The 12170-nt window shown below is 42.7% G+C and overlaps 2 protein-coding genes across 3 annotated transcripts in view; one reads left to right on the forward strand and one right to left on the reverse strand.

The window, feature by feature from the left end:
- Nucleotides 1–12170, reverse strand: part of aldh1l1 (aldehyde dehydrogenase 1 family, member L1) — a 31687-nt gene that overhangs the window by 17226 nt on the left and 2291 nt on the right. The window contains exons 2-7 of the mRNA XM_061041509.1: nucleotides 10700–10846; nucleotides 9500–9734; nucleotides 9246–9411; nucleotides 6728–6829; nucleotides 6065–6154; nucleotides 5637–5774 (exon numbers count right to left, since the gene is read on the reverse strand). Coding sequence (XP_060897492.1) covers nucleotides 5637–5774; nucleotides 6065–6154; nucleotides 6728–6829; nucleotides 9246–9411; nucleotides 9500–9734; nucleotides 10700–10826 — 858 coding nt within the window. The 5' untranslated portion in view covers nucleotides 10827–10846. The remainder of the gene's footprint in view (nucleotides 1–5636; nucleotides 5775–6064; nucleotides 6155–6727; nucleotides 6830–9245; nucleotides 9412–9499; nucleotides 9735–10699; nucleotides 10847–12170) is intronic.
- Nucleotides 1–12170, forward strand: part of LOC132977113 (zinc finger and BTB domain-containing protein 49-like) — a 273628-nt gene that overhangs the window by 7885 nt on the left and 253573 nt on the right. The window contains exons 2-3 of one of the 2 annotated variants that reach the window (XM_061041521.1): nucleotides 1529–3438; nucleotides 3625–4159. In XM_061041521.1, the coding sequence (XP_060897504.1) occupies nucleotides 1529–2334 (806 nt within the window). In that variant the 3' untranslated portion in view covers nucleotides 2335–3438; nucleotides 3625–4159. Of the gene's footprint in view, nucleotides 1–1528; nucleotides 3439–3624; nucleotides 4160–12170 lie in introns of those variants that run through there. The other variant, XM_061041522.1, reaches the window with a different exon arrangement.

Raw genomic sequence — 12170 nt, forward strand, 5'->3', positions numbered from 1 at the left:
AATTGTAAGGCACCCGATATTAGGTTTTAACAATATTTGCAAGCAAACTCCTGAACACGCTTCTACTATGAACCTGCTCTCTTACTTTGGGGTCAAAACTATGACCGAATAAGTGTTCAGTTTTTTTTTTGTTTTTTTTTTAGCTTTAGTGCTTTTCACTACTGTTGATAATTTCAATTAAATACTGTATATTGTAGCGATTACAAACAAGTGACAAGTGATATTTAAAAAAAAAGTATCAAATTAGGCCTATTGAACATTTTGACAACTATTTTATTTTTATTTTTTTGGGGCTTTTTGTGCCTTATTGTAGAGATAGATAGGATCTGGCCGCCCGCTTGAAGGACTATAGCCTCCGTACATGGGACATGCGCACAAACAACTATGCTACCGGCACCCTGATTTTGACAACCTTATAGTGAATGCAAAAGGTTTTGACGAGGAAGAAGATTGAGTGATGTATTTAAATTGAAATATAATATATATATATATAATATATTAAAGGATTGCCCTTTGAGATGCAGATCTCATTTTAAAGGGATCCTAAGACTATATAATACATAAAAACATGTGGTTTTGATGGTTTCAGTTTATTTAAGATAAATTAAATAAAGTTTCAAAATTATGAAAAATGAAGCAGTAATCTCTGTTCGGGGACGCTGTGGTGGTTTCCATTGTATGTGCTGAAACCACGCCCACTGGCTGGGAAGTCGGCCTCTCTCAAGTGTAAAAACAGCAATTCAGGTTCTTAAAATTCTGGCCTCCATTGAGGATAGAAAAACAGAAACGTATAGGTCACATATTCTCCTTCTCTTCAACCAGTTTAAATAAGTCTCAGAGCTCCCAGGAACATGTGTGTAAAGTTTCTTGTTCTAAATCCACTCTGATCCTGTATTTGATCATGTCTATAAACCCCTCTATTTCAGTCCTGCTCAGAACAGGCTGTGTCTGTGTCTGTACCTTTAAATATGTAAATGAGCTGTGTCTGACCACGCCCCCTCTCTGGAAGGTGCTTGGGTGTACTCGGGGCTTTCTCGCTCCATGTCCTATTGTTTACGGTGAGAAGGCAGACTCAGAGGGCAGAACAAACACCTAGCTGTGGGAGTGTCACCCACCTGGGGGAGGGGCTACTGCCCTTTGTGATGTCATGAAGGGAAAATCTCCAAACGGCCGATTTGAGAACACATTATCTGACAAGTGAAGCAGGCAAAAGACGGAGAGGATGGACTTTTCTCATAATCGGGGGGTTTGTAGACAGACTAGAGACACAGACTTATTGTTAGAAAAAACATTATAAGGGCACCTATTAGTTCTTTTTACTTTTTTTCAACATTTATTGTGTTTACAGACCAATTTTTGATTTTCTTTCTTTACACAGACTTTAAGGTTGATGTGGTTTTGAGGCGGCTGCTCTGAACTTCTCAATCTCAAACAGTAAAATAACTGATTAGTATGAATCAATATTTTGGTGCTGATTACTTCATCATCGACATGCGAGAGTCTTACATTTCTGTTTCTACCCTCGCAGACGCCAAACAGCCAACTGAACCTACGCCCACAGAGGACATCCTCCCTAAAAAGCAGGAGTGGAGCCCCGGTGTGTGCCATTACGAGGCGGGACCCTCCCAGGTGAAGGACGAGCCGGAACAGCAAAAGGAGGAGCTCTGGATAAACGGTCACGAGGAACAACCTTCAGCAGAGGACAGCGATGACGGCGACTCTTTGACAAAGGAGCTCATCAAAACGGTGCAGCAGTTAGAGGACTGCAGAGCAGCCGAGGAGAGCAGGGAGCAAGAGCAAACCCCGGACCCCGAGGAGGAGGAGGAGGAGGAGGAGCCGGAGCACTCAGAAGAGAAGACCAGCACCACCTTCTACCGCTGCCACATATGCAACTACATATTCACCAAAAAAACTGTGCTTACGTGGCACCTCAAGACGCACGAGAGCAAGTCACAAAACAGCAAGACGAACTTTGACTGTCACATATGCGGCAAGCACATCCCCTGTCAGAGCAACCTGCAGAACCACATGAGAGTCCACACAGGAGAGAGACCCTACAGCTGCCATTTCTGCGGGAAGTGTTTCAAACTGAAAGGACACATGACGGAACATATAAGAACCCACACGGGGGAGAAACCGTTCAGCTGTCACATCTGCGACAAGTCTTTCAACAGAGGATCCACGCTGAGGAAACACGTGTTAGCCAAGCATAAGGAGGAGCGGCCGTACAAGTGCGGGGACTGTGACGAGTTGTTCACCGAAAGGTTGCTGATGAAGAGACACATGAGGAAAGTTCACGGCATCAAACTGTCCACGAATCAAAGTCCTGCCTGAAACGTTCATTACTAATGCGTGATGCATAATGTTCCACAACACATGAACGATAGGTTGAGGTATCTTGAGAAATGTTTTTAATTTTTTTGGAACCAATACCAGAAAAAAGCATTGCTCTGAGAATGTACATAAGCCCTTTCACACATGCACTCCTGAAAACGTCTTGAAAATTTCAGAACAGCTTTCCCCTTAAATCTTCCTGAGTTGCTCTTTCACACATGTGCCTCAGAGCGGGAGATGTTTGCTGTAGGATGGGGGGGGGGGGGGGGGTTCTCAGAGGGCAACGCATGATGTGAAACAGACTCAAGGATAATCACCCCCACTCACTCACTCACTCGCTTGCAGTTAATTTTGCTGCATATTTCCTCCTGCGTTCTCACATCTCACCTCGACTTTTTACAGAAACTCTGCTTTGGGGGCTGGTTTGAAAAAAATCTGGATAAAATCGGGGATAGCTGCTGTTTGCGTTTATACATGCAGCTCGTGCCCAAAAAATGTGTGGACATTTTCAGGGGGTTTTGTGCATGTATGAAAAGGCTCTACAAAATGTCCTTCTTCATGAGGTCAAAGTTTTAACAGTTCTTACATTTCAGGACTTTGCAAGGAGCCAGGCTGACTGATCACCAATGCTTGCAGTCTGTTTTCTAAGTCCTGTGTCCACCTAGTTTTTTTTGTTTTTTTTTGAGCGCCAGAGTCCTTTTTGTTCAATTGTTTTTCAATGAGTAGGCGGCTGCCTGGAGAAAAAGATCAGTGCACAGCGTCTTTTTTCCAAGTGTTCTACATTTTTTGTGCAGCTGCTCCGAGCGCTCAAGTTGGAAATCTTTCAACTTTTCAGAAAGGCGCTGTTGACATCACCGGCGGCCTCTTATCAAAATATATGATATTCCCTGTAGTTTTTTCCGCCTATGGATCGTGTCCTGTACTCACATCCTCTTTGCTCCGAGTCTGATCAGGTACAAACGATCATACAGCTGCCGTTGTCAACAGACTGTTGTCATAGAGACGGGATGGATGTGCAGCACTTTCCTTCTCAGCACACAAACGCTTCATGCAAACACCCCCGAGCACACAGCCAACGCATTTCTGCCTGGAAAAAAACACTAGGTTGACACGGGGCCTAAGTCAGGCTAAGGGTTTGCTGTCTTCTGCTCTGTTATCGTCACACAGATTAGAGATGTTCTTTTCATCTAACCTTGAATGTAAGGCACTTTTCCACAATATAAAATACTTTATTTTATTACGGAACTATCTAATGAAAGAATACTTAAACAAGATACTGAATCGGAAAAGGAAGTCAATCATTGCTTCACTGATCAACAGTGTTCAGAGCGTTGTGTCGGAGCAGCTGCGTGCTGGAGGATTGAGAGCACTGCCTGTCTCAAATCATGGGAACACTTTCTACACTTTAGATGTGCTGGACATTTGTTCTTTTACTCTCATTGCCTCCGTGTTGGAAACCTCTGTTCAATATAAACATGAAGCACCAAGATTTCCCTCTTCAGCTTGAGAAACAGAACCTTGTTAGAGATGAAACTCGTGTCAACGTTAAGTCAGTGACTGTCAGTCCGTCCACTTCAATCAGCTTGAAAACACTTTCTAATCGAATTATCGAGCACCATAATACCATGTAAAAATGTGGTACTTTGTTTGACTTGTTATATCTATGTTAGACTATGAAATTATTTTATACATTTATATATATGATATATGTACTCTATACATACCTCAGTTGTACTTCTTTTCTTTTGCCAACGTTCAGTGTTATGATATTATTGTAAAGCAGCTATGTGAACATGAAAATATATATAAAGTAAAAAACACATCATCACTGTGTGAAACATATTTATTTATCATGTAGCGTGCAAGAAGGGCTAAAGTTGTTGGTGTGCAAACTTAAAGGTCACATATTCTCCTCCTTTTCAACAAGTTTAAATAAGTCTCAGAGCTCTCTTAAACGTGTGTGAAGTTTCTTGTTCTAAATCCACTCTGATCCTGTATTTAATCATGTCTATAAACCCCTCTATTTCAGCCCTGCTCAGAACAGGCTGTTTCTGTGTCTGTACCTTTAAATATGTAAATGAGCTGTGTCTGACCACGCCCCCTCTCTGGAAGGGCTTAGGTGTACTCGGGCTTTCTCGCTCCATGTCCTATTGTTTACGGTGAGAAGGCAGACTCAAGAGGACAGAACAAACACCTAGCTGTGGGAGTGTCACCCACCTGGGGGAGGGGCTACTGCCCTTTGTGACATCATGAAGGGAAAATCTCCAAACGGCCTGTTTGAAAACACATTTTCTGAAAAGTGGAGCAGGCAAAAGATGGAGAGGATGGACTTTTCTCATAATTGGGGGATTTGTAGACAGACTTACACATGTTGGAGTTAGAGAAACATGGTGAAGTGTATTTTGCACAATATGTGACCTTTAAGTTTGAGACTTATTTAAGAGTGTCCGTCGCCTGTAGAAAAATAGAACTGAAGTCTCTGAGGTCATTTATTATTAATCTGTGTCTTCCCACTCCAAAATGTGCTACTTTGTATGTCAAAAAGAATGTCTTGGGAATATTATTACAAAGCACACCTGTGTCTAAAAGTGCAGTCACTTTAACAGAAGAACAAAGCCAACAATATTTTTTATTCCATGTCTAACAAGAACTTTAGAGTGCAAATCTAAAATCTGCACTGCACACACTCCTCTCTTTTTAGACTGTTATATAGTTGTATTTTTGGACCTCTTTGGCCTTTATTAGACAGGACAGCTGAAGAGAGAGAGGAAATGTTGGGAGAGGAGAGTGTGGGACGACATGCAGCAAAGGGCCGAGGTCTGATTTAAACCCACAGCCGCTGTGACGGGGACGATAGCCTCTGCACACGGGGGCGTGCAACCTCTTTTTTCCTCCTTTTAAAGCTCCTGTGAGGAGTTTGTGGCTGGTAGTTACACTGCCTGAACTGAATATTGATGCATCTTTATGAGCTACAAAAGCACACAAGCCATCATCAGTTCTTTATTTCCATATAGTTATTGAATGTTTTTCAGCGCTGCTGCAGAGTGTGCTTTCTCCCACTTCTCATTGGTAATATTTGCAGTGAAGAATGTAAAAAGAAGTCTGTTCCTTCAGGGTGCAGAATATTGCTTCGTCTAGCACTTACGGCTGGCAGCAGTTACGCCTGGCAGCAGTTACAGAATCAATAGCCCTACAGATGGTCTCCCTTTTGTAGGTCATAAAGAAGTTTAAAAACTCCTCACAGGGGAATAAGTTATCGTTTTTTACTTTAAATGTCTCCCCAGCGTCATAAATCCACTTACCGCCTTGCCATCTTTGCCAAACAGCACCAGGCCCGTCTTGGTGACGATGCCGGCTCGGCTGGCTCCGGGGATCTCCAGCGGCTGACCGTTAGCCGCTGTGCCGTTATCCACCAGACTGGAGCCATAGAAAGTGACTTTCTAAAGGAGGAGCAACACAAAACGAAATAACATCTGTAAAGACGATTTTAAGAAGAGCTCAACACACATTGTTGTTTTTCTCTTTAAAAAAGTCACCGTGAGCTACTGGCTGCTTCTGCAGTGAACCTGGAAACCTCCAACCTCCAACAATCAGGTATTTCTCTGTACTCATGACTGACTGATTAACAATCTTTTTTTCAACAGTCGAAAACCTAAACTGCTTTGCTTCATGAGGTCAGTCTTTTAGTCTTTTAAAGAGTGTGTAAGGATCATGAGTTGCTGTGAGTTACCTGTCCGTCAACCTCTGCCCAGGCACCAGGGATCTTATCGTTTCCTCGGATCCAGTTGTGGATATCCTCAGCGGACTGGTTCCAGTCGATCTGCGCACAGACAGAAGAATCTGTTGCCATTATGTCTTCAGATGCAATACACGGACATTGTAGCACTTGCTGTAAATATTTAGTTTAAAAATTCTGACTTCAGGCTGTTCAAGAGAAGCGAAAAAATGTTGTTAAAGTAAGAATGTGCAACTTTTTGATCCAGTAGATGTCGCCCTTCGATTGTGTCCTGCATTGTTGTGTTAGCAGGCTAATGTTAGCACACTTCAGTTAGCTTGCAGCTTCACATTTCATATAAATTGACACAGAACGAGCGAGATCTAAAAACGCTTACGTGACAGAATAAGCAGTGAGTATGTTATTCTTCTTTTCTCTAGTCATTAACTAAAACAGCTTTAGACACAAGGACAGGAGTCAGCCATCTCGTCCATGTAAACATGATGTAAACACGGCGCTGACAACAACACAGCTGACGGGACTCGAGCTTCTCACTCATTGTAGACAGTCATGACTCAGAGATATTTACACAGGATATACTTGATTTTTTCTGCTTTATTTATGTGTAAAATGTCACACATCATGCCTTTAAGGAAAATGACGATCCCCTGATCTTACCTTAGCGTTGTCTTTCTTCTGGATGCACTCATATGTGGCGCCCTCCTGTGGCTGTATAATCCTCGGGGCCTTCGACGATGCGATCAGCCTCACTGCATCCACCTGAGAGCAAAGCGATGCAGTTTGAGCGTGACATCTTTAATCATAAACTTTCACTTTTCTCTACCCAATACAGGCACACACAAAAAAATACAACAGGACTAACAGTAGGATGACAATATGACCTCAAAAACAACAACAGACAAATAAAAAAAGACAAAATTAAGACCAAATAAACTTTATACAGTAGTATCCCCTCAGATATTGCAAAATTTATGAAAAGTTACTTGTATGTAAAATATTTTACGGAGTGCATCTAAGCTTCTAAAAGAATCTCAAAACTCGTTTTGTCACTCAAGCCGATTTCTTTCCACTGTAGACTATTGTTTGATACTTTATGAGTTTGTGGTGATTACTCTTATCAAAGAGGAAACAATTTTGCAATGTCACAGTGTTTGTTATTATGGAAAGCTTGAGAGGAGAGCTGACTGCAGGCGACGAGAAAAGAGAGAGAGAGAGAGAGAGAAAGAGAGAGTCCTTCACATGATGCACTCATTGAATTCCTTGTTTGCTTTTCTTCACTTACATCAGACCTTTCATTCACAGTCGTTTTTCTGAAGGTAATCCGTAATCTATGCACACAATAGATAGACTTGAGTCTAAATATTTGCCGTGTGTGCAAGTTGAACTTCACCCTCTGTGGCAAAACAAAAGCCGGTTAAAGTTTAACGACGGTCTGTTAAGAGTAACCATTTTGTAACCCACAAACATGCCATGCTGCGGCGTGGTGGACAGAAGTTCAGCTCCTCCAATGAAAACTCAACAAATTACCCAAACCCACTGTGAACACGAGGGTCAAAAACCAAACTGGCAGGGCTCACAGGTGACGATCAAAAGAGGGTTTCTTTAGGTCAACTGGTGACAATGTGTTCCCTTTTTTCTAATCAAGGAATCAGCTCAGACATTAAGTCGATTAATAATTTGATTACATGATTTGTAGGTAAAAAGGCAGTAGAGATTGGGATAGTGTAGTCAAGACCACACTAACCGAGACCAAGACATACCCGAGACCAGAGTGCTCAGAGACCGAGACAAGACCAAGACATTAAGGGATTAAGTCCTAGTCAAGACCAAGACCAGGGCAGGGTGAGATCAAGACAAGATCAAGACCTTAAACGTCACTGAAAAATCATCATTCTGTGCAGCTAGTGTCGCTCATTAACAGCGGAAAATTGCGGCCGTAACCGGGGGATAAAAATCTAATTCTGAATGAATTGAAGACCTTGAGACCAAGACGGATCTCCAATACTTTAAGAGTCCGTGGCTGAAATGATTAACAGGCTATAACTTCCCTTCCTGGCAGGATTCTGTCGTTTGTAAATTTGTTTTCGGGACTGATCGAGTTTTCCAACACTTGTAAATCTGTCCCAGTGCTCGTAAAAGTGTTTGTTTTGCACTTCCTTGCCGCCATACTTTTTTCTCTTTTTAGCGTCACCCGCCAACGTCCTGTTCCGTCTCTTAGCCTCAGTCGTCGTATCAAACAGTACAGAGACGGGCTACCTGCCATTTTTATAGCTGAAGGCTGCTGTGTGAACTAGTGACATAAAGCCGTACGCACTTCACCCGCTGTCAAAGTTACATAGTGCTGAAAACAGGCGACCGGGGTGCAATTTGGACATGGAATAGACCCCATTCCCCTTCTGTTTAACTTATCGTTCAACTTTAAAACACAATTTTAAGGTAGAAAAGATACATATTGTTGCTTTAACGCCATTGTTTGCAGGCAGTCTGTGCTTTGTCTGTTGACACATACGTTTCTAAAATTCTAATGATTTCCCCGCAGCTCTTTCATTGAAGGGAAGGGAGAAATCTAATACAGATATATCAGATGGACTGAGAGCTTTATTAGCCCGACAGAGTCTGCCTGATGCTCGGTCTCAAACAGTGACAAAGACACGCCATGTGCATTTTAAAATAAAGGCCTACAGTTCCTTAAGGATGGAATGGAGCAATGTTTTTGCATCGATTTCAGACATTTCCTTCCATATTGATACTTAGTCACACCCCTCGTATCTATACGCAAACATGGAGTTGACTTGCTTTAAAGTCACCTCTGGGTTTAGAAAGGGGATGTGCCAGAGTTTATGGTGATGTTTCGTCTGTTTTGTGGAACCCACCCATGAACAGTCTTTCCATCAAAACAAATCAGCAAACAGAGCATTGTTGAATGAAGATAATATCCTACATAGATCATATCTTGGTGAGTCTTAATGAATACTGATAATCTGTGAAAGTTGAGTGCAATCACAATATGTCATCTTAAATACAAACTAACACTTTCCCTATTTTTATAAAAGCATAGGGAACTTCTTTCAAATGTTTTTTCTGCATGCCATACGTCTTCTTGCTTTCTCTTTTAGAAACAAACTCTACAAACACAACCTAAAGTTCTCCTCCTTCCCTATGTCAGTGCACTTACCATGCCTTTGACCCCCTCTGGGAAGAGAAACCTCTTGTAGATGGTGTTGACGGTGTCATTGGGCTCGACGTCACACTCTCTCTGCAGGAGGATCGGCCCGGTGTCCAGTCCGTCATCGGCCCAGAACACGGTGAACCCGCCCTTCTTGTCGCCGTGGATCAGGGTCCTGTGTGTGTGTGTCAGCAGACAGCAGCAGGTAAGAGACTGAGCTCTGTCCACATGTCTGAACTCACCTGAAGTTGATCGTCACTCACCAGTTGATGGCGGAGGCTCCCCTGTGGCGAGGCAGCAGCGACGGGTGGTAGATGATGGAGCCGTGTTTGGGGTGATCGATGACGTCCATGGGGATGAACTGGGAGCAGAAGGGCAGGACGTTGAGCTCGGCACCGGTGGCTTGGTACTCAGAGACCACCTCCGGGATGGGCTGGCCCTTCAAGCGCCAGCGGGGGAACTTGAACACAGGGACGCCGTCCTTCTCGGCCTCAGTTGCTACAAGAATGTAAAAAAACCTAAATTGGTTTAAGTCGCACAAATACAAGGATCTAAAGAGAGGCCTATTAATTCAGCAATTCATGTTTCTGCCTTTTCTCTTAACACTAAGTTATCAGTTCTGGTGTAATAAAACTATGAAGTTGTTAGTTATGACCAGGGCCTGACGATATGGGATTTTTTGGGCTGATGCCGATTTTCAGCCACTGCTTTGATTTAAAGTTTGTCGGCCCTCGGGGGCCCGTTACTGTCCTGTGGCCGTAAGCGGTTGCCTGCCTTGCCTGTTGACAAGCGGAGCCTCTGATTCTATTGAGGAAGGATTTCAGAGCACCAACTTACAAGAATTAACAAAAAAAAGTTTGAAAAGCACAAATCTGAGCACTCATTTGTTTGTTTAGCATTTGGAAATTTGGATTAAAGCATGTTTTATATATCAAAGGGAATGCTGGAAATGTTTAGTTCTAACCCTAGACTGTAAATAATAATGGACGGAGCCTGAGTGACGTCACCCATCTGTTACTGCAGGGGGCGCTGGAGTCCCATCCATGGAGGTCACCATGCTGGAAATCCTGTCTCAGCCTAACTTTGAGTCAACCTAACGACAGGCTGAGAGCTGAGGTTTTAAGCCTCTTGACAAATCATTACACCGCATGTTCCAGTCAATTGGGTCAGCTACTTGCCTTATTGTGAATAATGTTAATCGTTCTTAAAATCAAAACCGACGAGTTATCAAAAACTTCATCCCCCATTACAATGTGTGTTGATTGAGACATGAACTAATCAGACCTATTTTGGTTTTTGAACCAGGCTGTAAACATGTTTATTTGACGAAATTCAGAATTTTGCGCTTCAGCATCGGCTTAATGTTAAATCAATGGAGGCTGCGTCTTGGTTCTGACTCATAGCCACACCCCCTTTTCCTGGTCTTTCAAGCTTGGAGCTTCCAGTTCAGCACCAGTGCTCACCCAGTGGGTCGGCCTTGCCATCCTTGTCGGGGATGGTGAAGACTCCTACGATGGTGTGGCCGTCCTTCCTCAGCTCCTTGTAAACCTCCTGGCCGAACAGACTCTGACCAATCACAGCGATCTTCATCCTCGCGCCTCAGTGTTTTCCTGGAGAAGACGCAGGGACAACCAGAAAACGTGTTAGGAATGGTGTTATCACGATACCACATTTTGAATGTTAGATATGATACTAGTAAAAAATCTAACTTAATGAATAGTTGTGATACCTCACAAACAAGAAAAACATCCATAAGCACCCAACATTTGGTCGTTTGTTGTTTTTAATTGCTAAATATGTGGGAACTCCTGCACACTGTGTAAATTAAAACTGTGTAAAGTACATTTCCAATGTTTATGCAATTAAGACAATGCTCTCTCTCTCTCTCTCTCTCTCTCTCTCTCTCTCTCTCTCTCTCTCTCTCTCTCTCTCTCTCTCTCTCTCTCTCTCTCTCTCTCTCTCTCTTTCACCCGCGGCAGCTTTTCAGTGAAGACTGAAGAGCTCTAGTATTTTATCTAAAGCTTCTGTACACGCGGTGTCAAAAAGTATGGTGCCTCTATTTTTTGAGGAAACTTAGAAATGTTAATGTTGCTGAAATGATTTTACGAGAGTTTGATTGAACGTGTGTTGACCTTTTGTATTCAATGTTGTCCGTACAAAACAAGAACTAACTGGACAAGGTTACGTCTGGCTGTCCTCTAATCAGTCTGTCTAATATCAGTGTCTCCTTTAGGTCTTATCCACGTTTTAACGCCTTGTGTAATCTGTTGTTTGTACGTAAACTTGTCTTTGTTTGTGTTTTCTTCTCATGTGTACGGGCTGCACAGTAATTGCCCCAAGAGGGATTGATAAAGTTGTTTGAATTAAATTGAATTGAAGGTTGTTAAACTGGGCAGCAAAATAACCGGGCAGCAAATGTGCAGCATTTCTGAGCTGACAGACCAGTACACATTGAATTTAGCCATCAAGATTACAGCTGACCCTCTGCACCCCCCCTTTGGTCGGAGTATGAAGTCTTGACTTCAGGGCGCAGGATGCCCAGGATGAGGACTAAAAGAGGCATTACATCCTTTGTACCACCAAGCATTCAGCTGCTTAATAAGCTCTGATTATACAGGATGAACTCAGCACTCTGCACTTTAGTTAACTTTAGGTTCTGTGATGCTTTAGTGAGTTTTTATGTGCTGTCCTGTAAATGTTTGTTTGTTTAGTGTTTTATGCTCTCGGTGCAAGGCAAATTCCCCGAACCGCAATAAAGGTTTTATTCAAGTTCCCAAAATGTTGACGACCTTAGTTAGACTTAAAGCTGTAAACTGAGTCCCGTATGAAAAATCCAAGACATTTTATACAGCGAGTTTAACGACACAATGTGCGGGGTCATGTGCAATACATGTTGTGTTGTCTTGCATTAGTGCCTTTCTGTTTATGTGTGGA

This window comes from Labrus mixtus, chromosome 7, assembly GCF_963584025.1.
Source record: "Labrus mixtus chromosome 7, fLabMix1.1, whole genome shotgun sequence".
NCBI lineage: Eukaryota > Metazoa > Chordata > Actinopteri > Labriformes > Labridae > Labrus > Labrus mixtus.